The 25171-nt window shown below is 40.1% G+C and overlaps 11 protein-coding genes across 11 annotated transcripts; 8 read left to right on the top strand and 3 right to left on the bottom strand.

Moving 5' to 3' along the window:
• Positions 1-22: 22 nt before the first annotated feature.
• On the top strand, positions 23-1846 carry LOC145705509 (uncharacterized). Its single transcript, XM_081782990.1, has 5 exons — positions 23-149; positions 212-431; positions 642-968; positions 1217-1510; positions 1689-1846. Exons 1-5 carry the CDS (start codon positions 45-47, stop codon positions 1844-1846), a joined length of 1104 nt encoding a protein of 367 aa, XP_081639116.1. The 5' UTR covers positions 23-44.
• Positions 1847-1920: 74 nt separating this feature from the next.
• Positions 1921-5047, bottom strand: LOC145705490 (arylsulfatase I-like). The gene is made up of 6 exons (XM_081782976.1): positions 4832-5047; positions 4735-4787; positions 4363-4661; positions 2914-3357; positions 2273-2875; positions 1921-2201 (listed from the first exon to the last, which is right to left on the bottom strand). The coding sequence occupies exons 1-6, from the start codon at positions 4868-4870 to the stop codon at positions 1921-1923; spliced, it is 1719 nt and encodes a 572-aa protein (XP_081639102.1). The 5' UTR covers positions 4871-5047.
• A 460-nt stretch (positions 5048-5507) lies between these two features.
• Positions 5508-13619, top strand: LOC145699144 (uncharacterized). Its single transcript, XM_081776399.1, has 6 exons — positions 5508-5808; positions 5878-6924; positions 7002-7077; positions 12430-12684; positions 12731-13216; positions 13258-13619. The coding sequence occupies exons 1-6, from the start codon at positions 5547-5549 to the stop codon at positions 13445-13447; spliced, it is 2316 nt and encodes a 771-aa protein (XP_081632525.1). The 5' UTR covers positions 5508-5546; the 3' UTR covers positions 13448-13619.
• A 269-nt stretch (positions 13620-13888) lies between these two features.
• On the top strand, positions 13889-15714 carry LOC145705468 (carbohydrate sulfotransferase 11-like). Its single transcript, XM_081782952.1, has 7 exons — positions 13889-13913; positions 14040-14270; positions 14314-14463; positions 14504-14864; positions 15078-15221; positions 15265-15488; positions 15533-15714. Exons 1-7 carry the CDS (start codon positions 13889-13891, stop codon positions 15694-15696), a joined length of 1299 nt encoding a protein of 432 aa, XP_081639078.1. The 3' UTR covers positions 15697-15714.
• A 240-nt stretch (positions 15715-15954) lies between these two features.
• Positions 15955-17633, bottom strand: LOC145705450 (uncharacterized). The gene is made up of 9 exons (XM_081782930.1): positions 17536-17633; positions 17366-17494; positions 17165-17320; positions 16909-16988; positions 16626-16839; positions 16520-16587; positions 16273-16476; positions 16139-16226; positions 15955-16097 (listed from the first exon to the last, which is right to left on the bottom strand). The coding sequence occupies exons 1-9, from the start codon at positions 17627-17629 to the stop codon at positions 15955-15957; spliced, it is 1176 nt and encodes a 391-aa protein (XP_081639056.1). The 5' UTR covers positions 17630-17633.
• Positions 17634-18051: 418 nt separating this feature from the next.
• LOC145697836 (secretory phospholipase A2 receptor-like) lies at positions 18052-20478 on the top strand. The gene is made up of 4 exons (XM_081775050.1): positions 18052-18173; positions 18215-18602; positions 18645-20242; positions 20283-20478. Exons 1-4 carry the CDS (start codon positions 18062-18064, stop codon positions 20444-20446), a joined length of 2262 nt encoding a protein of 753 aa, XP_081631176.1. The 5' UTR covers positions 18052-18061; the 3' UTR covers positions 20447-20478.
• On the bottom strand, positions 20404-21036 carry LOC145697847 (uncharacterized). Its single transcript, XM_081775059.1, has 2 exons — positions 20885-21036; positions 20404-20840 (listed from the first exon to the last, which is right to left on the bottom strand). The coding sequence occupies exons 1-2, from the start codon at positions 20993-20995 to the stop codon at positions 20586-20588; spliced, it is 366 nt and encodes a 121-aa protein (XP_081631185.1). The 5' UTR covers positions 20996-21036; the 3' UTR covers positions 20404-20585.
• A 212-nt stretch (positions 21037-21248) lies between these two features.
• Positions 21249-22125, top strand: LOC145705205 (uncharacterized). The gene is made up of 5 exons (XM_081782662.1): positions 21249-21319; positions 21356-21445; positions 21483-21681; positions 21726-21911; positions 21950-22125. The coding sequence occupies exons 1-5, from the start codon at positions 21261-21263 to the stop codon at positions 22115-22117; spliced, it is 702 nt and encodes a 233-aa protein (XP_081638788.1). The 5' UTR covers positions 21249-21260; the 3' UTR covers positions 22118-22125.
• A 112-nt stretch (positions 22126-22237) lies between these two features.
• On the top strand, positions 22238-22962 carry LOC145705216 (uncharacterized). The gene is made up of 4 exons (XM_081782672.1): positions 22238-22393; positions 22430-22487; positions 22530-22715; positions 22756-22962. The coding sequence occupies exons 1-4, from the start codon at positions 22344-22346 to the stop codon at positions 22921-22923; spliced, it is 462 nt and encodes a 153-aa protein (XP_081638798.1). The 5' UTR covers positions 22238-22343; the 3' UTR covers positions 22924-22962.
• Positions 22963-23034: 72 nt separating this feature from the next.
• LOC145705422 (uncharacterized) lies at positions 23035-23727 on the top strand. Its single transcript, XM_081782899.1, has 2 exons — positions 23035-23279; positions 23320-23727. Exons 1-2 carry the CDS (start codon positions 23073-23075, stop codon positions 23725-23727), a joined length of 615 nt encoding a protein of 204 aa, XP_081639025.1. The 5' UTR covers positions 23035-23072.
• An 89-nt stretch (positions 23728-23816) lies between these two features.
• Positions 23817-25171, top strand: LOC145702682 (uncharacterized). The gene is made up of 5 exons (XM_081779978.1): positions 23817-24219; positions 24264-24380; positions 24427-24719; positions 24791-24884; positions 24927-25171. Exons 1-5 carry the CDS (start codon positions 23877-23879, stop codon positions 25136-25138), a joined length of 1059 nt encoding a protein of 352 aa, XP_081636104.1. The 5' UTR covers positions 23817-23876; the 3' UTR covers positions 25139-25171.

The following is a 25171-nucleotide window of genomic DNA, read 5'->3' as shown; positions in this document are numbered from 1 at the left end:
GATGAATCACTCCAGTGAGAATTTCAAGAAGAGAAGAAAGAAAAATGCTTTCAAGAAAAGATCTGTCAAAGAGAATTTGCAGAAGAATCAAGAATTCGCAGCTAGAACATTTAAATCAGCATTTGGCAAGATCAGCGATCAGAACAAATGTAAGTTTTAAATATTAATTTTTGAATGGTTTTTGGTTATTTGATGAGTAAATTCGTTTCAGATTCGTTTTCCTTATCGTAACGGAAAATGCTACTTCACCCCAAAACGGCTGGTTCAAAACGAAAAAGTGACGACTTCAATCACGGACGAAATCATTCTCGATTCTTTGCAGTCCGATCCAGCTTATATCGACTCTGTTCTGCAAAGCCACAATCTTCACAGACCCCAGGAAGTCGCCGAGAAAAAGAGGAGAAATTGGCTGGCCAAAAAATATAAACCACGTGAGTCAATCGGCCTCGGCAACCTGCTTAGAAAACCTGAGTCAGGGTCTGAAAGAGCTGAAATGAAAAGCCGCGCAGCGGCTTTTTAAAAACGAAAGCGCGGGTTTTCATTTCAGCTCTTTCAGACCCTGACACAGGTTTTCTACTCAGGCTGTCGAGGCAAGTGAGTCAAATTCGTTTACTTGAGTGGAAAAATATTTTGATTTCTAGTTTTATCTCGATATTGCGGCGTCCACATGGATTTCATCGTGACAGAAGAGTCAGAAGAAGAAATTGCCCGAGTCGTCGTCATCGACGGGCTCTTCAGAGTCATCATGGACGAATACATTCTTCCTCGCTCGCCGGTTTTAGACTTGAACGTGAAAAATACGGGAATGACGATTGAAACGCTGCTGGAACACGGGAGGCCGTATGAAGAAGTGAGAGAGATGTTTATTGAAAGTGTTGGAGAAAAGACGATTTGTGGCTATTTGCTGTCGTCGATGTTTTGTGGGCTCGAGTATACGCCGGCAAGATATGCTAATAATGATCTTATAGGTAAGGGTTCTGCGCGGCAATTCGAGTAGAAAACCTGTGTCCGGTTTTGAAGAGCTATAATGAAAAGCCGCGCAGCGGCTTTTGAAAAACGTAGCCGCGAATCGGCTTCGTCATTTTAAATGACTCATTTATGCCTTTCATACCCTGACTCAGGTTTTCTTCACAGGTTCGTGGGCACAGCTCTTCTGAGCCTACTTGAAATCAGCCAAGAAAACATTGATTCTCAACTAATATCATTTCTTTTTCAGATCTCGCTCATCACAACACCACGAATTTCCACGTAATGGTGCGCAACAACTTTCGCCACACTCTCTACCTCGATTTCGCCGCCATGTCCCGCACACTCCTCGAAACTGTTTACACAGATCCAAACGCGAAGAATGGGGCGATTACTTGCGTGAAAATCCTGCATTATATTTTGGAAGATTATTTAAAAAGAAGTGAGCAGATTGCTGACTTGAATTTGAATAGACACAAGAAAAAACATTTTGTTTCGAATTTGGTCGAGGCGATTTCGGATGTCAAAGTGACGGAATATGAAGGTAAGCTACTGACGCGTCTCTGTATAATGAATTTTTCATCCCGTGGCTTTGATTGGTCGAGGAGCGCGACGATTCTTTTTGAATTTCGCGCCCTGTGGTTGACCAATCAGAGCCCCTTGATGAAGAAATTGCTAGTAGAAGTCATCATTGTACAATTCATCTTACAGTCTCTTTCTAGGGCTAGAAGAAGTACAAAACATTCCCCTAGCAACTCGAAGGATAAAAGAAAAAGAACCAGAAAGAAGAATAGAAGAAAAAAGTAAACCATCATTTTCAAAAGCTGAACTTCTTGAAATGCAACTTCGTGCTACTAGTTTTGAGCTTGCCGAAGAATAAATTTTAAATCATCATTCTATTTAAAAAATGTATTAAAAATGCAAAATTATCAAAAAGTTTTTTACAGATATTTTTCAATGAAAAACGCCTTCGTTGAGGTAGAGCATGGCATTTTGCAGCTCCACTCTTTTTGGATCGTTTTTGATGAATTTCAGGAGAGTGGTTTTGAAGTCGTTTTCGTCTTCGCAAAATTTTGATCCGATGATGGACTTGATTTTGGGGTATTCAGTGTTGTTGTGATGGAACTCTTCTATGTCCCCGTTGGCCAATCTCATTGCAAATTCATCGCCGTTGTAGAGATTCTTGCAAATTGCCTTTTTCGTCCTTTTAATGATCGATTTCGAGGGTGATGTCACTGTGCTCGTGTTTATCAATTTGGTCAATTACAATCTAGATGGCTTTATAATTATAAACACCTTCATGGGCGGCGCACTTCTTTCTGGATTTCTGCCATCGCCCACTTGTTGATTCGGTTGATCATTACGATATTTTGTTTCGTCAATTTATCCGGGGTTGCTAAATTAATCAACTCCCCCGGGTCCGTTTTTAAATCATAGAGAGAGTAAGCTTTGATCAGATCTCTTCCCAAGGGCTCGTCAGATCTCACTGTTGAATTTAATAAGAGAGATTGGTAAAAACTTGGGTCGGGGTGAAATTTTTTGATATACTTATCAATATACGGGCTTTCAAATCCACCGGAGCATTCGTAAGTCCCGACACTTCGATGGACAATCGTGCTGAATTTGAAATTCCCGAATCTGGCCGTGTACTTCATTTCGTACTCTCCATCCTTGTTTCTTTCGTGAAAAACGGCGTAGATGAATTTCCTCCTCTTACTCGCCTGGTTTTCTTGGGAAAGAATGAGGTTTGACTGATCAACTCCATCTAGATTTTTCGGAAGAGGAGAAGTGTAGTTGGAAAGACTGAGAATTGTAGGGAGCCAGTCGACAACATGGAAGAATTGGCTTCGGCTTCTTTTCGGGAGCTTTCTTTTCGAAGAATAGACGAAAGTCGGTGTCAAAGTTCCTCCTAAAAAATGAGGGTCGGGGGAAATCGATTTTGGTTACCTTCGAAGATCGTATCTTTTGACCCACGAAATGGAAAGTTGCAGCTTCTTGGCTCTTCGGTCCCACTTTTCCAGGTGTATTTTCGAACTGCTCCGCCATTATCAGACTTTTTCAGGGTGTTCATCTGCCAGTGGAATGAAAATATTTGGAAAAAGAGCACCCTGGACTGGACGATGAAGATGGTCTCCCTTTCAAGCTTTCTTGATTGATGAAAAATTCTTGAAAGCCAGATATCCATGTGATGAACTGCAGCTAGATGCTCAACTCGAGACTCAGGAACTGTAGGATAAGCCCGTCTAATTATCCTTTTGATTGTTTCCGGGGCATCGGTGGGTTCATGCGGAGCATTGAAGGCAAGATAAATAAATTTGGCATTTTCGTCACTCTGATCAAGTAATTTTATCGTACGCTGGCCAAACAAATCCGTCGTCCATTTGCCTGTATCTTGTTTGAAAATTGGAGTGAAGCGTAAATAAAAACATCACTTGCGCGTCGACGGGCAAGATTTGTTGCTAAGGAAGCGACATCTTGAAAAAGATAATGCTGTGAAGCCGGACTTATTCAGCAAATAGAATTTAACCAGTCGAAGATATTTACAGTTGGGACTTCGAAGTAGAACTTCAAGAACCAATGGTTTTAGTCACCTAAATCCTCTGGGAATTCTACTCTGCGAAATTTTATGCACTCATTTTTCTGTTTGACATGTGTTTTTTTTCTTAGAAATTATCAAAAATGGCAAAAAATCTTAAGGTGGTAGAAACAGCTTTTTTTGAAAAAAGGCGGTTTTTGACTGGCGTTACAGATAAGGGAACTTTAGATTATCACATTTTCTCTACAGGTATCGATAGATCCATCTTAGATCTAAGAACATGTCCCTCGAAATTTGTTTTAGTCAACAGATTTTTGAGTTAGTTGGCTCAAAAGCGACTCATCTCGATTTTAGCCAATTTTCAACCTCGAATATATCGAGTCACGTGATAGCTAAAAAATTCCATTTACATTTTTATGAAGTTCAACCCCTATTCAAGGAGCATTTTTTAGGAAATTTCGCTATCATAAATAAATCTATGATTTTCTTAGATTTAGCGACAGTCGAAAATCGAGAAAGCTGTTTTTACCCCCTTAAATTAAAATATTTAAAAAATCAAAAATAAGGGCATTTTGACATAAATCCGTTTTAAATCTAAAAAATCATAATAAATTTTGATACAAAATCTAATATTGAACCCAATTTTTTCTAAATTTAGAATTTCGGGCATCATTTTTTTCGAAAAATTTTAATATTCCTTTCAAAATAATGCTTTAAAAATTTCTTGAATAAATTGCTTTATTATTTGAAATAATCAAAATTGAATACTATTCAACTTTACTTAGTAAAGTAACCCTATTTGAAATAGGCTATTTCCAGGAATTTGAGTACAGTAATCCTATGAATAGGATCGTATTTACTTTCAAACAGTCCTTGTGCCGCCAGTACCGGCTCGCGATTATCGAAAAAGTCAAGAGCTTTCGTTGTCAAGTGATCAGTATAGTTGACTTGTCCGTTCAGGCAGCCATAGAAACTGTCGAAGCCCCGCGATAGCGGGTGATACGCTTCCCTGCAGTATCCAAGATGCCATTTTCCGACTATGTGCGATGAGTAGCCGACTTCCTGCAAATATTGAGGCAGCAACTTTTCGCGTTCGTCGAGTCCAAAGTTGGAAGCCGTAGGAATTGGATCCATTCCCAGTCCGAAGCGGAAGGGATATCTTAGCAACAAACAAAATTAAAAGATCAACAAATGGTGCGAATCATAAAATTATGCAATTTTGATTTTGATACCTTCCAGTTAAAATTGCAGCGCGGGTTGGGGAGCAGCGATGGGTCGAATAAGACTTAAAATCGACCAATTTTTCATCATCAAAAAAGGAAAACCTACCTGAGTAAACTTGGTCCCCTGTCTGGCCATTTTGTCCATAAAAGGAGTCGTTGTTATCTTCAAATTATTAAACCCCAAATCAGCCCAACCAACATCATCAAAAAGCACAAACACGATATTTGGCTGTAACTTCTTATAGTCCTCTCCATTCTCGAATCTTAGTCTTTTACAAAAATCGGAAAAAATAAAAAAGGGAATATTCTCATTTGACTTTGTACAGAAACTGATATCCTGGAAGTTATACTGATCGAGTGGGAAGGGGATGATAAGCCACGAATAAAATTACCCATGACAAAGTTAGAGCATATTCCGATTTCACGCATGATTCGTCCACCTTGCCTCATTAAAGACGAAAACATTTGGTTATGAAGGCTGACGAAATATTCAACTAAAACCTTCTAGTGAGCGTTTTTTCGCGAAGAAGAATCATTGAGGAATTTTACCTCGAGTTGAGGACTTGGAATCCTTTAGAAAACCGACTAAGATGGTAGAATAAGATGCAATAAATGCAGTTGTATCAAAAGAAGATTTGCGTCAAAGGTCGAGTGGGACTAAAGAACTCGGAATGTTTGCACAAATATTCGACTGCTACAGCAGTCGCTTGCAACAACATCTTGGTTATTTATGGCGTTGCTAGTAGAGACAGAAATGCATAAAAACGATCGTCGGTGGCACAAGTCGCTCATTACTTTTTTTCGAAAGACACTAAATCGAGATGAGTTCTGTCCGCGAAGTTACTTCGTGGCAGGACGCTTACATTTTTTGTCTGCAGCCAAATTTTCAAGATGATTTGTGGCTTTTTATGATTTTTGCTGCAATCCAGGTCTCGATCGCTGGTCTCAAACTAACGAGCTTCTTCATCAACCGATGGGCTAGAGGTGCGAAAGTTGGAAGCGGAGACGAAGATGAAGAAAATGTCGGAGACGACGGAGCTAGCGGTGGAATTTCCATCATGGGTGTTTTGACTCTTATTGCTGGTAAGTTCGATTTCTTTTCTTCAGTTGCTTTTTGAAATTTTTGAAGGCCATCTTAAAACGGAATTTAAGGTGCCCTCATTCTTGCTGCTTACTGCGAAGACGAACCCGATGAACGAACTTTCAACGTTTTCAAGGCGGGTGTCTATTTGAACACATTCCTCTTTGCTGTTGCTTTGATCTTCATTTGTGGTCTTGTTATTGCTTTCGTTTTGGATATCATAACTCGACGACGTGGTCGATCAATCACTTTCCGAATGTTCCTCGGTGGAACTATCGTTCTCTCCATCGCTGCTGCTTTCTTTGGTGCTACTGGTATCATGGGTCTCAAATATGTCCAGAATGAATGCTTCGACGAAGTCAACCTGTTTTTTAAGCTGAGAGAACAACCTATGGCATACCTTCAATTGGAGAAGAATTATGCAGCAGAAGATCTTTTCGGAACCGATGAAAAGCCAACTGCTGAGAGCTTGTACGCTAGTTATGAGGATAGAATAATAGGCAAACCAGTTATATTTGAAGAGAAAGATGAAGACTTGGTTGATGGATCGTATTATGTTGTCTCGATTGTGCATAATACAACAACCTCACGGGGAGATATTCTGAATATGAAGATCAAAACAGCTAAATTCGTCGATGGAGAACTTGCTCTCAGTGAAACAAATGCGCGATGTTTCGAGACAGCTAAAGGTTTTACTGAAATTAATGGGCTCTTGACTTGCAAAATCCGATATTCACATGTTGAAGAAGAATTCACAAGATATGAAGAAGCAACTCAAAAAATTGTTGGTCGGACACAATGCTTGCACAAAGAAGAAGAAATTGAATGCAATGCTGAATCAGATTCTTACCCTCTTTGTTGCAATCAGTTCACACCTGATTATACTGATGGCAAATGGCATGATTGCCACTGTATCAATAATCCTTCTGATGCAAGCTGCCAATTTAACAAGGACAAAGATTGCTCTTACAAACGGAATACTCTTAATCTTGACAATGATGATCAAAGAGAGTATTATTGCGGAGCACAAACCACAGGCTGGTGCAGTAAGGATTCAAATGATAAATTCGACTACAAGGATACATGCAAAAATGCTGGAAATGATGATGAAACATTTGGTAATTCTTAAAATATCCTCTTTTATAATATCAAAAACTTTATAAATGTTTTTCTATTTATTCATCGATTATATTAGATTGTTGTATTGGACTTTATCAATCTCATGAATGGTATAAATGGGGAGAGGAGCAAAGTCTTGATATGACTCCAGTCAGGGGTCTGGATTTCGGCCAAAAATCAAAAGCGAAAGCGAAGCGAAAGCGAATTTTTTTTTTTAAAAAAAAGCGAAAGCGAAGCGAAGCGAATCAAAATTTCGTGAGCGAAAGCGAAGCGAAGCGAAAATTTTTCGAAAAAAGCGAAAAAAAGCGAAAATTTCTGAAGAAATTTTTAAAGTGAATAAAATTGAAATTTTCGTTTAAAAATAAGTGATCTTAAAACAAACAAACAACAGAGACATTTTTGCGCAAAAAGAAACGGCCGTTTTATCGTAAATCTTTTATTCTTTCAATTTTTCAGTGTGATAATTATGCGCAAACTAGTTTTTGTTTTGCTTCTTCTTGATTTCCTTGATTGCTTCTTCGAATGGGCCTGCGTTTGCTCGTTGATTTACCATTCCGGTGTGTTGAGCCTTCTGACTTGATCTTCCACTCTCCAAATCGTAACTCATGGTGGAGAAGTTTCGTTCTATTTCCGCGCTCGTAACGGGCATGTTAGCATACTTATTTATTTGTTAAATTTAAAAACAATTTCTCTACCTTTTGCGCAATGGCTGAGAGGATTGGCCATTTTGACTTCTGATCCCGCCAGAACAATTCGAACAACACCGACTCTGAATTGGGAGAGTCGACATTTTGCGCAGACAGCCAAGCTCGCCAGTGATCACCATCGTTGAAGTACTCGTTGATTTCTTTCTCAACTTTCTCCCAAAGAGACATCTCTGATCGCCTTGCTGGTTCAGTTTGCGCAACTGCATCTCGTGGATCGTAGACATCTAGATTGGCTACCGCTCTTGTCACTTGGCTTGCCGTCGCCGGCTCTTCTCCCAATTGCAATTTTTGCGCAAGTTGATGGATCTCGTTTCTCGCGATTATTTGCCAGTCGGTGACGGCTTCCTCCAGAATCAACTTGTTTTGGTAGAAAAAGTCTTCGTTGTCTCTTGTTTTAATCGCTTCACAGGCTCGGTAGAGGTCAACTCTTCGGTTTGGCCAGTAGAGGAAGAGCGACGTGATCTGAGGCTTCGAAATCCGCGGAGGCTCAGCTTGATGAAGCGTCTTTATTTCAGCTTCCACGAAGGTTTCCTTTCCGTCTTTAGAAATTTTCTTGTGGGCTGGTAGATAAGACTTCCCGAAGATGAGACGGAGAGTCTTCTGGAGCGCTGTCTTTGCCAACTTGTCGACGATTTCTGCGCGTTCTTGACCGTGATCGAGAGCAGCATTTTTGCGCCAACAAGGAAGATAATCAGCTTTTCGTATATCACCAGACTCTGCACAACCTATTTGAATTGTTAGTTTTGAAAGATCTGCGCAAAAATAATACCTTCGAATCATTCCTCTCAGTTTGCCGGAGCACAAACATCATTTCTTTGAGCAAAAAATGATTTGCTTCGATGAATTGAATTTCTGGGAGCGAGACTTGATGAAGAAGGTGAGAATATCCAAGCGGTGGATTCAGCTTCAAGCTAACAATTTGGCGCATGTTTGCCGAAAGAGTTGCGAATTTCTCAGCTTTTGCGCCAAAACGGATGCTGTGGTAATGGTCCTAAAAGAAGATGATGAGAATTTAATAAATAAATGCGCAGCCTTACTCTAAACTTCGGAAATTTTTTGACCGATGAATCTTCCTTGATTTCAGCGTCTGTCAGCTTCTTCTCAGGATATCGCATTCGTCCTTTCAGAATCTTTTTCTTGTCGATCGCGGGAACTCCTTGCTCCGAAAGTTTCTTCAGGTACGCGTTCACAGTTCGTGGACAATCTTCAGAGGAACTTTCAAGAGGCTTGCGCAACTTGGCGATCGCAGAAATGAAGTTGTCAACAGCTTTGAATCGTTCCTTGTAGATGCCAAAGATGTACGCCTTCTCTTCCATGGAGTCGACGATGCGATTGATGGTATGTAGGAGACAGACCACCATGAAGTCGGAGTCGTCTTCGAATTTGGCGAATTTTGAGTCTCCAACGAGGGCGACCATCTTGGATCTCCATAATGGCAACAAGCCATATTCCTTAATTTTTGTTTTAATTTTGCGCAAGACTGAACAGCATATTCTGCGCAAATTTTCCTAGAACTTTTGCGCAGAATTTGCTCAGAAACTTACGTCTAATATTTCTTCGAAATCGTTCTTTGTGGACTCATAGGATGTCGAATCAGTTGCGCGGAAGTCCAGAATCAATGATGAGAAGATTTCTTCGCAGCTCACGGTGACAAGAACTGCCATACCGTTCTTCTTATCCTCATGTGTCCGCGACTTGATGTATTTATGGTCGGCTTGTAATGCGCAGAAACCTAATAGAAGATTGCGCAAAATTATTTTGTGAACGACAAACCTTGTTCAAGCAATGTTGGCAACTCCTTTTTCAAAACAGTTCGGAGAATCTCTTGTTGCTTTTTCATGTCCTCTTTGATGTAGTGATAGCTAGAGGAGTGAAGCTGGTCAAGACACTGCGGGTCGACATTGACGGAACTCAAAAGTTGGGCCCTGTAAGCCTTCAGGGACTCCCTATTAATTGCGCAATTTGAAATCAAGGAAGAAAAAGAACTCTTACTTCGCGAAAAATGTCAATGGAAGATGTTCTTTGCAGATTATGGTCGCCTCCATCTCCGTCAGCTTTTCCTTGTCGCTTTTTTGATTTGAACCTGTCTTGGTTTCGCGAAACTTGTAATTGGGGCTTGATTCTGCAGGATGACATGGTTGTTTTCGCAATGAACTGTGACTAGAATAAAAATGCGCAAGTGTTTATAGAAGCTTAGCTTACTAGCATGTTTCTTCAAGTTAATTGGTTGGCGCGATTTGGTATCTTGGCAGATGAATTCCTTTTTTTTCGCTTTACACCGTGGATCAAGGCATCGCACATCGCCGGTGTACTTGCCATTGACGAATTTGCCTTCAATTCCCCCGTCGAAATGGAACTTCGTTTTGTCGAGATCTCTACGAGCTTTTTGGACAGCGTACTCATTTTCCAGACTCTTCCATGTTACCGAGTCTTTTTTCTCTGAAGTTCCGGGTTCATCCGGATTTTGCTCATTGTCTTCGTCGGAGCTAATCTCTTCTGGCTCAGCTCTCCGCTTTTTCCTTGGAGGAAAATTGATTTTCCCCCCTTTCAGCATTTTGAGATGAGTGAAAAAGGCAATCTGAGGCTGCGCAAAGCCTAAGAGTGGTTTTCCCTTTTCATCCTTATCGAGTATGAGTCGGCGCGCAATCCGGACCAGCGTTGCGCAATATGAATCATGAAAGAAATTCTTAGATTCTCGAAATAAGTGGGAGCATCAATATGGCAACAAACTCTGCGCAAAAAATGGAAATTTCTCATCCAATTCAAGAACTATGGAAGAATATTGAGCTTTCAGCCAATCAGGAGCCATTATTTTATAGAAGTAAACAATAAAGAAAATTTTGCGCAAAAAGTTATCTATTATAACTTATTTTCACCCGATTCTGGAAAATTGGGCTCTCAGCCAATCAGAAGCCAGTATTTTATAAAAATAAACATAATAGAAAATTTTGCGCAAAAAGTTATCTATAATAACTTATTTTCACCCGATTCTGGAAAATTGGGCTCTCAGCCAATCAGAAGCCAGTATTTTATAAAAATAAATATTATCGAAAATTTTGCGCAAAAAATAATCTATAATAACTTATTTTCACCCGATTCTGGAAAATTGGGCTCTCAGCCAATCAGAAGCCAGTATTTTATAAAAATGAACATTATCGAAAATTTTGCGCAAAAAATAATCTATAATAACTTATTTTCACCCGACTCTGGAAAATTGGGCTCTCAGCCAATCAGAAGACAGGATTTTATAAATATAAACATTATCGAAAATTTTGCGCAAAAAATAATCTATAATAACTTATTTTCACCCGACTCTGGAAAATTGGGCTCTCAGCCAATCAGAAGACAGGATTTTATAAATATAAACATTATCGAAAATTTTGCGCAAAAAATAATCTATAATAACTTATTTTCACCCGACTCTGGAAAATTGGGCTCTCAGCCAATCAGAAGACAGGATTTTATAAAAATAAACAGTTTGGAAAATTTTGCGCAAAAAGTTATCCATAATAACAAGTTGAAACCTAATGCTAGAATTTTGCCTCTAAGCCAATCAGGAACCAGTATTTTATGAAAATAGACAGTTAAAAAAAGTTCGCTTGAAAAGTTATTTATAATAACTAAACTTCAGCCGATTCTAGAAAATTTGACTCCCAGCCAATCAGGAGCCAGTATTTTATGAAAATAAACAGTTAAAAAAAACTTCGCTTGAAAAGTAATTAATAATAATTAAATAAGTGCCGATTCCAGAAAATTGGTCCCTAAGCCAATCAGAAGCCAGTATTTTATCGAATTAATCCTTTTTAAAAAGAAGAAATCATTAAAGTTTTTTGAGATTATAATTCTTTTATTCGAGAGGTTTTCGGAGAGTTACAAACTTGCCATTTGTTCGACAAAAAGGACAAGATGGGATAGAAGTGAAATTTGATGGGCAAGAGTTGCAGACAAAGTGAGCAATATTTGTGTGGCAGGCAGTGAGATTTGGAGTGATAAAGATAGCGAAGTTTTTTTCGTCGATTTCGTTGCAGCAGATTTGACATTCAGGATCGTCCTTGATGGCGGCTTTTGCTGAATTGACGCTTTGAAGAAGATTCGAAAGCTTGATCGCAGCTTTTTTCTCAGTTGATTTTTTCATAGAAATTTCTATCGCGTCGGAGATATTTTCGTGTAGAATGAAGTTCTGGAAAGGTTCGAAGGTTTTCTGGAAGGTTTCTTTGTCTTTGTTATCGCAGTCCCAGAACGTTCGAATTTGCAGCTCTCCGTTTTTTTCTCGGACACCTTTGAAATAGATGTCCATTTCGAAATCCTCCCAGTCGAGTTCTACGTGGTTCATAGCGTTGACTGTTTTATCCATAAAGTGGTCAGCGACAAGATGACGATGAAGACTGTTTCGGTTGCAAGTAAATTTGCAATGTTTGCATTTTACAATAAAAGTCATTTTTGTTGTTTGTTTTTTGGTTTGATGGTAAAGGAAATCATTCCGCCTTTTTATGAAACTTTGCAGCTGTAAAATCTGGAAGTAATTATCATCAATAACAATTATCTACGAGATGTAGATGTAAGCGGCGTAATTTTTGCTTTGAAAGAAGTAAAGCAGATGGAGATCTCTCCTTGATCATTTCAGGAAATGAAGTCTTTTGAGCGAATTTTGAGCGAAAATTTTTGGTAAAAAGCGAAAGCGAAGCGAAGCGAATTGAAATTAGAAAAAGCGAAAGCGAAGCGAAGCGAATTCGCTTCGCTTCGCTTCGCTTCGCTCATGAGCGAATTCGCTAAGCGAATCCAGACCCCTGCTCCAGTTGCTTGTCAAAAATTTTCAAAATGCAACAATAACGCCGATTTCTTCGGAGGATGCTGTGACACGAGCACAAATAAGGGTTGTTCTTATTGTAAATCAAAAACTGTTGACGTGGACGAACAGGCCGATCATGCTTCTGCATGCGGCTATAGCCATTGTTACAATAGCGGAAGTATTCATGAAAAACGAGAATGCTGTCTTAAAGCGAAAGAAACTTTCTCCCTTACTTTTAAGGAAGACACTTTATGCGACCAATGGTAAGTTTTCAAAATGATTTTCATCAAATCTTAATTTTTATTCAAGGATAAGATACGATCCATGCGAGGGCAGTACTGACAGTCTCGCCTGCAGAGACGTGACAAATGAATGTAATATTTCAAAAGATTGTTTTCCATCATGCTGCGGGGCTCTCAAATTTGACTTCGGTTCCGATGACGCCATTCATGCATCTGTCGACAGCGACTGTTTCCAACTTGCTTCAGAGCTGATCTCTGCAAAACACGATTCCGATAAATCTGAATTCAGTCTTGGACAGTATATTTATCATCAGACCGGGAAGAGAACAAGTGTTCCGAAGAGAGCGAAGTGCAACTCTGTCAGAGGAATCATCAATAAAGATTGCTGTAACTCAGAGTATGTATATCACGTTGACGATCCATGCTTTTGCCATGGCAAAGATAATTCTTCTCATGATAAAAATACAAAATGTAACACAGTCCATCACTCGGAATGTTTGCCAGGACAATCAGAATATCCACAATGCTGTTTCGATATTGGAGATTTCTTTGGGTATGACTAATGCTAAGAAAGCATAATAACTTTTATTCTAGCTCTGATCATTTCTGCACGTGTCGATTAAATCAACATTCGGATACTGGAGACAAAACTTGCAACGATGTAACAATTTCAGAAACATCATTCGATTTCATTGAAACTTGTCCTAATCCATGTGCCGATGGTGAAAAAGCACTCATTGATGATAAATCACTTATTTGCGAGAAGCCTGTCTTCGAGCTTTAAAAGAGACCACTAAAGATTCTATATTTTTATACTTTCCTTATCTTTACTGCATATTTGAACTGCAAGACAGTTCGCTTTATCTTTGTCTGCTTAACTGACTGAACAATCCTTATAAAAAGGATTGTGAGGGATGACGCTGAGAATTATTTTCAATAAAATAAAGACATCGGTATTTTCTTTTTGTTGTTAAAGAAAAATGTTCAAGCTAGCTTATTGCTCTTTGAAATCTGAGAAGTTCTTAAAACTAGCGTTTTAGTTCTTTGTTCGCCCTTGGCGGTTTACCGGCGCAGCAGAAAAATGTAGCGCTCCGCCGTGTCACATCAATGTCGACAAGCTGACATCCCAGATGGGACACCCTTATCGCCGGTTCCTTCTCAATTTCGTAGAGACTTGAAGATTGGCTTTAATAATTTCAAGAAATAAGAAGATAGAGAAAGTTTTATGGAGATTTTGAGCACCGTTAAGGGCATTTATGGACTGATTCTTGTTGGATTTTTAGGAAAAAGGTTGATTTTTGGAGGAGAATACCGAAAAATTGAAAGAAATTGCTGAAAACAAGCATGAGTTTATTCTTTGAATCAACCGAATAAAGGTTTTTTTGTTGCAAAAGAGTATGATTTGGAGTTCATCGCTGAACAGCTTTCAAAAACAGAGGAAAGTCTTGGTTATTACAAAGAATATGAGAAAAAGCAAATTGAGCAAAAGATAATTGACGATTACATTTACGAAGACGATGATGATGTAGATGATTATGAAAATGGCAATTCGACTGATTTTATGGAGGGAATCGAGCTCACTGGGACAAAAATTGATCATGATGAAGGTACGGCATTTTCTCCTTATGAATTCGCTATTTTGATTCTTAGCATGGAGAAAATTAGACGAAAAAATGAAGAATCGCGTCAAGTACCTTCGTCGAACCTGTCAAATGCGCCGAAAAATTCAAAACCTAATTGATGCAGACGACTTTGATGGATTGCTTAAATTACATGAGCAGATATATGATCTCAATAAAGGTTCTTTCTCAAGCCTATTTTCATCCCTTCATACATTCAGCTCTCCCGAAAGATGACGAGACGCCACTTCAATGCAATCCCCCAAGCTTTTCAAAAAAGAAGAACCAAGCTCGCTTCATCAAGGGTCGCCGGCAAAGCCACACGGATATTTTCCACGAACCAAATTTGAACCTGACGATTTGTCTTCCTCCAAAATGCGGAACGACCAATTGGCAAAATGCCCTCGCAAGTTTGACCGGAAAGCATGGAAGAGCTCAGATCCCAAGATTGCATCCGGATGATTATGCGGACAATAGCTTCGCAAAGAAAATTTCAAAATTGAAAGTTTTGAACACAAGAAATCCGTTTCAAAGACTGGTTTCTGCATGGAGAGACAAATTTCATGTCAAACATAATCCACGGTAAGACATTTTTTTTTCAAATTTAACTGAAAATAGTTTTATGAGAGCACAGTTCAAAATTTAGTTCACAAGACATCCAAAACCAAGCTGTTTTTTCTTCGGCTTAGGAGTTAACCCGGGGCACTTGTGCAAAAGGCTCGTTTTTCAAAAAACTTGCGTCAACTTAGAAACAAAATACAGACGGCGGAAATCGTTCCTAATTCATTTTTTCAGACGACAGGGCTATTTTCTTCCGTCCATCCGGGTCTTTGAAGGGCCTTATGAAAAGCCCGAGCAGTTTTCGTGCTCTTTCGAGGCTTTCGCGAGCTCCAGGGCGGCGAATCCAAGTGAATTTGTGAATAACAGGCATTGGAGAACGTAAGTTTAATTGAGTCATTATTAATTCTACGGAGAATTCTAGAGTTCACTGGGAATGCAGCCCGTGCCATTTCGAATACGACTTGATTCTGCACCTTGAAGATGTGGATCTAGAATATGACTATGCTTGGGAAAAGATCGCAGACATCAAACCAGTTCTTCGGCAACAATACGCAAACAGTCCAATGGCCAAGCATCATCCAAGCTGGTACTGGAGAAATGTCCCGAAAGACGTTGCCAAGAAGATTTATATGATTTATTTCATGGGTAAGGAGATAAGGAAAAATTGGTTTATTGGTTATTCTTTCAAGATTTGGCAGGACTCGGATATAGCCCGGAAGAATGCATGCGCTATGTCAACAGTGCTTCGGAAGCAGATGTGCTTAGTCTTGAAAATATTGTAAAAGCGCGAAGTAATCTAAACCACCCTGAGCTGTACATGAATCAATCGTACCTGCATGAAATTTGCTATTGATTTCTTCAAAAATAAAGATTCTTAATACTGATTGATCTCCCAATTTTCCATTCGAAACGCTATTTACGGAACTGACTACCGCCTAAGTGTGAAATTATGAAGACATAAAAAAGAGAAAGGGCAGATTCTGCAAAATTGAAAGAAATATTTTTTAAAAAATGAAGCTGTACCCCAACCACCAGTTGTTCCCCTCCGAAATTCTCTGAAAAATAAAAAAAATTCAATTCGAACAATGTTTTTCCCATTTTTAAGTTTATTTCAATTATGGAAAGATTTGTATTTGTTCGAAAAGCCTCTTACAGTCAGTCCAGCCATGTCATTATCCGTATCATTCGTCGTATGGAGATTGGAGTAAGTCGGAATTGACCCAGTTCCTTCTTGATGATGTTCCCCGAGTTTTTCTTCAAAAGCGATCAAAACCGCTGTTTTTTTCTGCACAAACCTGGATTAGCCGGAATCTCGAGAGCAGTAGCAGCTCGCGGCTTTGGTGAAATTGAAACGAGAGATGAAAGTCTTCGAGCTGGCCCACCCTGAAGATAAGAATTAAATAAGCAATCCGCTCTGATCTCAGCTTACGTAGCATTGTCTCTTCAGCCTGAAAAACATCATCACGAAAACCGCAAAGGACAAAACCGCCATGAGTCCCAAAGAAGCTTTCAGAAGTTCCGTATTTTCATGAATATCTTGCATATTTTGCATCAACGATTTGTGGTTTTCGTAGATTCCAGCTTCGATTTCGAGCTTTGATTGTTGATTTTGAGAAGCCATCATCGTCAAAATCTAAAATAATAAGTCAGAATCTCTTATTTTTGCCATCAAATACGTCTTTTATTTCCAAAGCATGTTCCTGAGCTGATTTTTTGAGGATTTCATCGCATTTTTCAGACCTCTCTTAAAAAATTGATTGAAAGATTTCAAGTAAAACTTACTCGGAGCCTTGCAATTGTCAATTGAATAATATGTGAAAGTTAGATGTCTTTGTGTAGTGAAAGAGTAGCCATAATATTTATCATAAATCCATTCCCTATAGCTGACTTCCTTTGTTTGCTCTTCGAATCCAGGTAAATCCTCAAGATCGTTTTCATCGCAGGGTTTTTTAGCGAGATAACAACCTCCTTTTGAATCGATATCGAATCCCGAGCACTAGAATAGGTTTAGGGTTAGGGTTAAGACAATTCTTTTCCATTTCATATGTTTTTAAAAAACTCTTACATTGTCTGCAGCAGCACACATATTATAGCAATCATCGATGGTCTTGACGATGATTCTTTTCGGCTTTTGCCGATTATTTCCTAAAAAAATTGGGTAAGCCTCATCTGCCCAGAGCCTCATTCTCCCAGGAGCCTTATCTGCCAAGCCTGGGAGAATGAGGCTTCTGGGAGAATGAGACTCTGCGCAGATGAGGCTTCTGGGCAGATGAGGCTTACCCAAAAAAATTGCCCGAAAAGCAGAAAAAAAATGAAAAAACCTGAACAAGAGCCTGACATCGGTTTCTCGCACATAACCACGCCGTGGCATTCCTCATCTTCCTCTATACACTCGTAATCATGATTCTCTTCGCCTTGGGAAATCTTCCTATAGCAGAATTCTCCATTTTTGCAAGGATTTTTAAAGCAAGGATGTTCTGAAGAAGAACTTTTTTTTTTCAGAAATCAAGGAAGAGATCTACCGATTGGTTTTCTGCACGGTACATTCAAACGATTCCAGTCGTCCGGGCAGCATTCGTACAAATGTTGTCCTTCGGGAACGCAGGTTTCTTCCTCATGGCAACGGTGCGATTTGTCGAAGCAAGGGCTTTCTTTGGCGCAAATATTATTAAAAAGAACATCTCTTTCAAACCTGAATACTCGTTGTCTTGGATCGTGTACCCGTCATCATAGTCCCACCACCAGCATGAAACTCCGGAAAGAAACAAAAACGAGAGCTTTTTCATGGCAGAGTCAACTGATTATGTGCGGAGAAATACTCTGAGAGCAAGACGTAAGTTTACGGAGGAGAACCATAACATATAATCCCTTTGCCATTTTCGTGTCGTGAGCATTGACATTTTATCTGAGATCGAAGAAAAGAAGAAGTGGCTTTTTGGCAATCTGAAAGTTCTAGAAGAATAACCGTAACTTTGACTCAAAGAGGCCTGAAATTAAGCTCGAATTAGATTGGAAAAGGAGAAAAATCCTTCCAAAAGATGGAAGATTTTCTTTCAGGAAGAAGAGGCCCTAGAAATGAAAGCCAGTATTCATGTCAATAATGAAACATAACACGCTGGAGTTAGTCAACAAAAAGTGCTACTTGTCACACCTTCTATCTTATTTATTGCACTTGGGCGTTTCACAAAGTTCAATTCAACGAAAAAAAATCAGTCAAAATGGTAGTCACAAGACTGATTGTAATAAATACGCTTTTTATTGCTTCAAATGCTGAGCCTTGTCCGTCAGACTGGATCGTCATCGGTGACAATTCTTACAAGACCTTTGAAGGTAATTTTTCAAGGGAGATTTTTGGTGATTTCTTTTTCAAGGGGGAATCGATGGAGTTCCGGAAAAGAGCTGGAATGCTGCTCAATCTCACTGTAACACTTTTGGCGCTGATCTTGTCGATTTTCACAGCGAAAACGAGATGCGCCTGATTTACGATACGCTGAAATGGAAAGACCGAGGATTCCGAAACTACTGGATTGGGCTCAATAATCTCAAACAGTTCAACACGCTAGAATGGGTCAACACCAACCAAAACGGAGATGTTACGAAACCGTATAATTACAAAAACTGGGCGCCGGGAATGGAAAATAACTCGGACCAGTCCAAGAGGTGTACTTTTGCACTTTTCACGGAAAACCTCCCTGATTTTCCAATGCCTTGGGATGGGGAAGGCCTTTGGGTCAAAAATGAATGTACCAAGACTGCCAGGTAAAATGATCTTTCCACGCTGTTTTCAACTCCTTTCTTCAGCTTCATCTGCAAAGCCAAAAGTACTCAATGCGTCGCCGACTGCCGTGGCGATAATTGGTTCAAAATGGACGTCGGAACCGGTGAACCATCCTGTATCATCTTTCCCAAGCCAACAACTCAGCGACAATTCGAACTCGGCCAGAGCTACTGTCAAGGAGGCCTCGGGAACAATTATTTCGGCGATTTGGTCACGATCAAAAACGAGCAAGAAAATAAGTTTATCGCTGAGAAACTCAAAGAAGCGATCAATTCTTGGGGCGATTCTGTGACTTACAAAGGCGCCTGGATCGGGTTGAACAATTTGAATGCCCCACAAAACCAGCCCGATCGTTTTTCCTGGATCTCCGGGGAGTATAGTTCTGGTTATCTCAACTGGGAATACGGCGCGCCAGATAGTCAGTTGGATCAAACACCTGCCGCGACTTGTGCTAGCTTTGAGCCGGGAGCTGAGGATACCAGTTCTGCTGTTTGGTCTGCTCGATGGTGTAATGAACCGAAATCAGTCATTTGCCAAAAACCAGTCGGTCAAACTTGCCCAGAAGGATGGACCTTTCAGAAGATAAAGGACAAAGGAGACAGTCATGTTGGAAATAAATGCTACAAATTCTTCCTCAATGGCAATTATCACCTTCCTTGGTATGAAGCGAAAAAATATTGCGAGAGCTTCGGAGCTCAACAGATCAGAATCGAAAGCCAAGCGGAAGCAGACATCTTCGCACAGTATCAACATGAGTGGGCGGAAGCAGGAGTCACGCGAATGTGGCTGGATCTGTCAAACATTCACGATGAAATGCCGCTGCAAGATCCAGTACGAGACTGTCGACTGCAATATTCAGATTTCAACTCCAACCCGAGCTTTACTTACTGGGCGGATGATCAGCCAAAATGCAATGTCAACTCTCACACCTGCGCGTATCTCGATGTCTTGAAAACTTCGGACAACTGGATGGCCGAAAGTTGCTCGACTACTGAAGCTTTTGGCTGTTTCATGGATGCTCCTGCTCAACTTCGACCGACGGAAGCTCCAACTTCAAATTTGACATGTATCAAATCCGACGATTGGCACATGACGACATTTTTGAACGAGCAAAATGGCATGTGCTACAGTTTTTCAAAGTACTACAACGGCAACACGACTTATTTGACAAAATACGAGGCGGCCGAGTTTTGCGAAAGTCTCGGATCAAGACTCGTTGAAATTTTCAACGACGAGGAAAATGCATTCATCGTCAAGCATCAACTCGCATCGAGCTGGCTTGGGCTGGGATTGCCATATGCAGGCGGCCAGCCCATTGATTGGGATTCCGGAACGAGCGTGAGCTACAAAAACTTTGCCGATGGAGAGCCAGAAAATAATCCGTACAAGTTTTGCGTCGAACTTGCTGCCGGCCTGGATAATCATGAAATGGCTGGGCTCTGGAGAGCATTCAACTGTGCTGAAAAACGATATCCGATCTGCATGCAGCCAGCAGTGCAAGTTTCGACGACTAAAAATCCAAATACTGTGCCAACAGCGCTGCCGCATGAAGAATGCGATTTCGGATGGACGTTTTTGGAAAGCTCGCAAAAGTGCATCATGAGTACTTCTGATCAGAAGGGTGAGCATTTTCTTAATGACCTTTCTCATGAAAAAATAAGGGTGGAAGGCAGCTCAATCATTTTGCGAAGGACAAGGAGCAAATTTGGTTTCGATCAATTCTCCAGATGAGCAGGACGACGTTTTCAGAATTGCTTCTCTTGATCCATCCGAATCAGGTAATTTTGATCAAATGAGTTTATTATTTTTTATGACGGCATTATAATAGTTTTGATAACAATAAAGTATAATATATTTTTCTTATTTATTGCGTCGTGTTTTTCTGCAGGGCACCATCGATGGACTTTCAAAGGCAGATTTCGAAGTAAGAAAATCGAGAGAGTTTTTTTGATGATAATCGTTTTTCAACGATCTTTGCTTATGAATTTCTCAAATTCGACGACATCGCCGTAATCTTCTACTTCGAATATTGGCACCCAGTTTTCTTTCAAGCTTCCATCTTCGCCTTCCTCATCGATTCGATAATGCACGACTTGATTTATTATCTCCCTTGCTTGGAGTTTCGGAGTTTTCTGTTCGATAGGCATCTTTTTATGAACATGTCTCAAATGTTTCTCAATGGAAGCTCTTTGGTTAGCTTTGTAGTCGCAAAGATCACACTAAATTATCATAATATTTAAAATGCTTGGGGAAGTGAATTTACACTGAATGGTTTTTCGCCTGTATGTATCATCTCGTGTCTCTTGAGATTGTTGGCATTGAGGAGTTTGCCGCATATTTTGCAAGCTTCCTTTAAAAAAACCTTCTTTTTCATTTTTCTCGCTAAATACAAAATTTTGAATCTCTGCTTTTCGATTTAGGGCCAACCATAAAACCAAAAAATCGATTAGAAACTCAAAAGTCAGTTCGTTCGTAATCGAACCATTCCGATTTTTGAGTTCTTTTGCCTGACCCATCTCTCGGGTCAAAATCAACCTGGAAGTTTTCAATAAATCATGTGATGAAAATAAACAAATGGGTATCGCTAAAAGCCGGCAGATACAGTTTAAGTTCCATTCTGAGTGAAAAAGTACTTGAAAATGAAGCTTGGTTTGTCATTTTTTGGCTTTGGCTTGGCGTGCATGCCGACTGATAACATGTAAGAAAATTTTCTTTGCGCATAAATTATGATGAGGGACGTCGAATTGATCGAAGAAAACAATTTCCAGCTTCCTGAAATCTCGATTGATGGCCCGCTGCCTCATGAATATCCTGAAATTATTAAGTAAAACATCATTTTTATGCATTTTTTAACAACTTAGCTCGCTGACCGAACAGATCGCGGAGCAAAAAGAGACGATTGACGCGTTAGTATTCGCGCTTATCGAAGCAAGAGAAGGAGATTTCGGAGCCTACAAAACGCTCATGGGCGGCTTGTTGCCGAGTGAAGGATCTGGAGCCGAACCATGGCCAGAAATGCCAGATGAAGAGGACTCCTTTACTTTTCATTTTATCAACAAGGTTTGAAATCGTCAAGTTTCCGATTGAAAAAACGGGGATTCTAGTACCTAAAATGGAATGATGCAGCTGAGTATTGCGAATCCTTCGGAATGTCTCTTGCTTATTTCGACTCGAGAGATGACTTCGAGAAATATCTGCAAATGTCTCGAGAAGTAACTCCAGGAGAAATCCAACAACGATGGGTCGACGGAACCAGCCAGGGTCGACGATCAAGAAACTACAAATTCCAGGTTTGCCGAAATCGACCGCCTCTTTTACTCTTTTCAAGGGAAAATTCGCCGCTCCGTGGGGCGATTACCAGCCAACTGGCTACTACGGCAGTGAAAAAGAAGAGTGTGTCGCGTTGTACACGACTTTTGGCTGGGAGAAAGAAGTGCTGAATGATATGAACTGCGAGCGAAAGCAGCCGTTTGCATGCCGACAAAATTTTGATTAAAAAAACTCGAATAAAATAATGATCTCTCATATTTTTTACTAGTCATATGATATGACTCATATCTGTCCAGTTGTCAAAATTGCAGGTCGGTACGTGATAGTGCTCTGCCCCGGAGAAGTATCGTATCAGACGTCTATAAAAAAAACAACGAAAATTCGCAAACAATCAGGACTTGAAGCGAGCAAATACAGTTTCAGCTCCATTTCCAGCAAAAAAAAATCGAGAAATGAAGCTTGCCACATCATTTTTTGGCCTGAGCTTGGGTTGTTTCAAAAGGTAGAATGTCAAACGGGCAATTTTTGAAAATTTTAGATCTACGGAACCAATTGAAGAAATCGAGCAAAATTTCACCTTTCATTTTGTGAATCAGGTTTGAAAATATAAAAAGGAAGAAAATCAGAAACATGTTAAGAATTTAAAATGGAATGACGCTGCTGAGTATTGCGATTCTGACGGAATGTCCCTTGCCTATTTTAATTCCCAAAAGGACTTTGAGAAATATCTGCAAATGTCTCGAGAAAAAACACCAGAGGAGATTCAACAACGATGGATTGACGGTACAAGCCAAGGTCGAGAATCAAAAGACTACAAATTCAAGGTCTGTTTTTCTCTTTTTGCCTTATTTTCATGATTTTCAGGGTGCGTTCATCCCTCCTTGGGGAAAATACGAGCCTTCAGGAAAATTCGTCAACGAAAAGGAAGAATGCGTCGCTTTGTACACGACTTTTGGCTGGGAGAAAGAAGTGCTCAATGATATGAATTGCGAACGACAGCAGCCATTTGCATGCCGACAAAATTTTGACTAGCACTTTACAATAAACAAAGATCACAAAAATATATCGTTGGAGTCATTTTTTCTCCGGGTCAAAAAATCACCAGTGCTTCGGCGCTGCGTCATACCGGCATGATTTCGCCTCACAACCGGTATTCCGAGTTTTTTCAATAATTTTCGAAGATGGGAAAGAAAAAAGCCGCAGATTCGGCACCAGAAAAGCAAAAAGAGGAAAAGCCAAAAGAAGTAAAAACGAATAAGAAAACAGATGAGGAAGTTGAAATCATTGAAAAATTCGACTATTGGGGCTTTTTTGGCTTGATAATTTTCAATATTGCGCTGTTTTACGGCGTGATGAGTTGTGCAAAAGAAGGGTTGACAAAAGCAAAGGTAGGTTTGCTCCTTTTTTCCCAAAAAAGAATGATTCTAGGATCAAATGGACGTCCTCGAAGATCACACCAATTTCATCTATTCTCACTGGAACGCTGAAAAAGCAGCATTTGCCGAGAAAATGCTCGAAACAACCACGCTTTGGTCCCAAGAACTAACAGGCAACCTAACCGGGCCAGAAGCACTCGAAATTCGCGAACAACTAAAAGAAGGGAAAAAATACGCACTGGAAGCGAAGGATTTGATGATCAGCGCTCTTGACGCGCTGCGAAATGACAAGCCGATTTTCAGCTTTGAAACGCAGTACGACGAGGAGGGGAATTTAATCAAGCAGCCGGGGAAGTACCAAGTCATCAAAGAAGACGGATCTCAAGCGGAAAATAATGATTTGGTTGATAAGGCGCTGAAGAAATTGTCAGAAACGAAGTCAAAATTCAGGCTTGGTTAAAAAAAAATTAACCTGTTTCAGTTCAAAAGCCATTATTTTGGACAATTTAACAAGTTGAGTTTTAAAAATTATAGACCAAAAAAAGCAATCTTCGTCATCAAATTCTTGAGCAAGACAAAGCTTTTGCTGCGATCAAATACGCCGGTGAAATGGCCAATGATGAGCAGCTCTTCAAAGTTGGAATGGAGCGAATTACAAAAGTCGCGGCGCAAGTGAAAAACTTCTGGTTTGATGGCGCACTCGACTATCATAAAGAAGAAATGCAGCGGGTAAATGGAACGGCAGAGGAGCTGAAAACCAGGGCCGAAGCAGTTTTCTATGGACTTCTTCGAGTCGAAAAAGCACAAGCTGGAGAGCCCCTGGACTTTGACTTGATCAAAGAGCAGCTTGATGAAATCGATGTCTACCTCAAGGAACTCAAGCCAAAAGTGGACGAAGTCGTCGATCTTGCTGAAAAGGCCGAGCTCATTTCTTCTGCGCCGCATACTTACAGTAAGTTGACACTAAACAATTTGGCAATTAACGTTTTTCTTCAGTGGAACGGGTGAAAAAGTTGATCGGCCCCCAACATTTCGCCGATTTGAGACTCCAGGCGGCGAAGATCGAGAAAGTGCTGAACTTGAAGGCTAGAAACGAGCTCAAGGATATCACAGGTAATTTTGTCAACTCAAATTCAAAGTGACAAAATTGTAATTCAAGCGAAAATCAACGACTACAAGCCCATCTGCATGGATTCCATGGACGATATCGACCTCGAGCAAGTAGAATCTCTCGAGAAAAACTACAAAGAACTCCAAGAAAAACTGGCTAAAGCTGATGAAAACTTTCCAAAGTATAAAGAATGGTTGGACGAATACCACAAGGAGACGAGAACTTGGATCAGAAAAATGGAGGGGGAAATTGCGGATATGGTTAAGAAGATCAAGGGACCAGTTGCGAAGTCGTCGCTTATTATGAGAAAAGCAAAGACTATCAAATCGCTGGAAAACAAGGTAAAGACGGACTTTGGGTCATTTTTTTCCAGACAAGCTCTAAAAAGAGGGTTTCTTCAATAAATTTATAGATGTACGAAGATCTCGAGGCCGGAAAAGCTCCTGAAGACTGCGAGGAATGCAAGGGCTTCAACGACATGCGATATCGCGACCAAATTGCTCTCGGTAAATCCCCCCTTTTCTATCCTCTTTTTACCTGGAACCTAGTCCGCCGACTGCTGGAAGAAGAAGACAACCGCCTCAAGTCGCTCGTTGAAATGCAAGACGGCCTGACCGAGGAGGAAATGGGAGTCGTCATGGAAGCGGCGGAACCAGAGGTAGAAACCAAGAGCAACTACAAATGGAAGAGCCACGCGGAGAAGAAAAAAGAAACTGAAGAACTTAAGGCCCAACTGGATTCGCTCTTTGATGAAATTTAATAAAACTGAAGAAATAAACCAATAAACTTCTTA

Source organism: Oikopleura dioica, chromosome 1 (genome assembly GCF_907165135.1).
Source record: "Oikopleura dioica chromosome 1, OKI2018_I68_1.0, whole genome shotgun sequence".
Taxonomy (NCBI): domain Eukaryota; kingdom Metazoa; phylum Chordata; class Appendicularia; order Copelata; family Oikopleuridae; genus Oikopleura; species Oikopleura dioica.
Note: the sequence above shows the minus strand (reverse complement) of the source record. Positions and strands in the feature narration are given on the sequence as shown.

Excerpts from the sequence above, each read along its gene's own strand:
- LOC145705205 (XM_081782662.1), top strand. The coding sequence starts at position 21,261 with ATGAAGCTTGGTTTGTCATTTTTTGGCTTTGGCTTGGCGTGCATGCCG. Across the intron at positions 21,320-21,355 it reads TGCATGCCGACTGATAACAT|GGACGTCGAATTGATCGAAG; the intron begins GTAAGAAAATTT and ends AATTATGATGAG. Across the intron at positions 21,446-21,482 it reads GAATATCCTGAAATTATTAA|CTCGCTGACCGAACAGATCG; the intron begins GTAAAACATCAT and ends TTAACAACTTAG.
- LOC145705490 (XM_081782976.1), bottom strand. The coding sequence starts at position 4,870 with ATGGACAAAATGGCCAGACAGGGGACCAAGTTTACTCAG. Across the intron at positions 4,788-4,831 it reads AGGGGACCAAGTTTACTCAG|TCTTATTCGACCCATCGCTG; the intron begins GTAGGTTTTCCT and ends GTCGATTTTAAG. Across the intron at positions 3,358-4,362 it reads GGCACAAGGACTGTTTGAAA|ATACAGGCAAATGGACGACG; the intron begins GTAAATACGATC and ends TTTTCAAACAAG.
- LOC145697836 (XM_081775050.1), top strand. The coding sequence starts at position 18,062 with ATGGTAGTCACAAGACTGATTGTAATAAATACGCTTTTTATTGCTTCA. Across the intron at positions 18,603-18,644 it reads GAATGTACCAAGACTGCCAG|CTTCATCTGCAAAGCCAAAA; the intron begins GTAAAATGATCT and ends TCCTTTCTTCAG. Across the intron at positions 20,243-20,282 it reads GAGTACTTCTGATCAGAAGG|GGTGGAAGGCAGCTCAATCA; the intron begins GTGAGCATTTTC and ends TGAAAAAATAAG.
- LOC145705216 (XM_081782672.1), top strand. The coding sequence starts at position 22,344 with ATGAAGCTTGCCACATCATTTTTTGGCCTGAGCTTGGGTTGTTTCAAA. Across the intron at positions 22,488-22,529 it reads CCTTTCATTTTGTGAATCAG|AATTTAAAATGGAATGACGC; the intron begins GTTTGAAAATAT and ends AAACATGTTAAG. Across the intron at positions 22,716-22,755 it reads CAAAAGACTACAAATTCAAG|GGTGCGTTCATCCCTCCTTG; the intron begins GTCTGTTTTTCT and ends CATGATTTTCAG.
- LOC145697847 (XM_081775059.1), bottom strand. The coding sequence starts at position 20,995 with ATGAAAAAGAAGGTTTTTTTAAAGGAAGCTTGCAAAATATGCGGCAAA. Across the intron at positions 20,841-20,884 it reads CAGGCGAAAAACCATTCAGT|TGTGATCTTTGCGACTACAA; the intron begins GTAAATTCACTT and ends ATGATAATTTAG.
- LOC145699144 (XM_081776399.1), top strand. The coding sequence starts at position 5,547 with ATGAGTTCTGTCCGCGAAGTTACTTCGTGGCAGGACGCTTACATTTTT. Across the intron at positions 12,685-12,730 it reads GACACTTTATGCGACCAATG|GATAAGATACGATCCATGCG; the intron begins GTAAGTTTTCAA and ends TTTTTATTCAAG. Across the intron at positions 13,217-13,257 it reads GATATTGGAGATTTCTTTGG|CTCTGATCATTTCTGCACGT; the intron begins GTATGACTAATG and ends CTTTTATTCTAG.
- LOC145705422 (XM_081782899.1), top strand. The coding sequence starts at position 23,073 with ATGGGAAAGAAAAAAGCCGCAGATTCGGCACCAGAAAAGCAAAAAGAG. Across the intron at positions 23,280-23,319 it reads AAGGGTTGACAAAAGCAAAG|GATCAAATGGACGTCCTCGA; the intron begins GTAGGTTTGCTC and ends GAATGATTCTAG.
- LOC145705450 (XM_081782930.1), bottom strand. The coding sequence starts at position 17,629 with ATGAAAAAGCTCTCGTTTTTGTTTCTTTCCGGAGTTTCATGCTGGTGG. Across the intron at positions 16,989-17,164 it reads GATGTCAGGCTCTTGTTCAG|GAAATAATCGGCAAAAGCCG; the intron begins GTTTTTTCATTT and ends CAATTTTTTTAG. Across the intron at positions 16,227-16,272 it reads GGCTGAAGAGACAATGCTAC|GGTGGGCCAGCTCGAAGACT; the intron begins GTAAGCTGAGAT and ends TCTTATCTTCAG.
- LOC145705468 (XM_081782952.1), top strand. The coding sequence starts at position 13,889 with ATGGAGATTTTGAGCACCGTTAAGG. Across the intron at positions 14,865-15,077 it reads CATGTCAAACATAATCCACG|ACGACAGGGCTATTTTCTTC; the intron begins GTAAGACATTTT and ends TCATTTTTTCAG. Across the intron at positions 15,222-15,264 it reads AATAACAGGCATTGGAGAAC|AGTTCACTGGGAATGCAGCC; the intron begins GTAAGTTTAATT and ends GGAGAATTCTAG.
- LOC145702682 (XM_081779978.1), top strand. The coding sequence starts at position 23,877 with ATGGCCAATGATGAGCAGCTCTTCAAAGTTGGAATGGAGCGAATTACA. Across the intron at positions 24,381-24,426 it reads CGAGCTCAAGGATATCACAG|CGAAAATCAACGACTACAAG; the intron begins GTAATTTTGTCA and ends TTGTAATTCAAG. Across the intron at positions 24,720-24,790 it reads TCAAATCGCTGGAAAACAAG|ATGTACGAAGATCTCGAGGC; the intron begins GTAAAGACGGAC and ends ATAAATTTATAG.
- LOC145705509 (XM_081782990.1), top strand. The coding sequence starts at position 45 with ATGCTTTCAAGAAAAGATCTGTCAAAGAGAATTTGCAGAAGAATCAAG. Across the intron at positions 432-641 it reads GGCCAAAAAATATAAACCAC|TTTTATCTCGATATTGCGGC; the intron begins GTGAGTCAATCG and ends TTTGATTTCTAG. Across the intron at positions 969-1,216 it reads TGCTAATAATGATCTTATAG|ATCTCGCTCATCACAACACC; the intron begins GTAAGGGTTCTG and ends TTTCTTTTTCAG.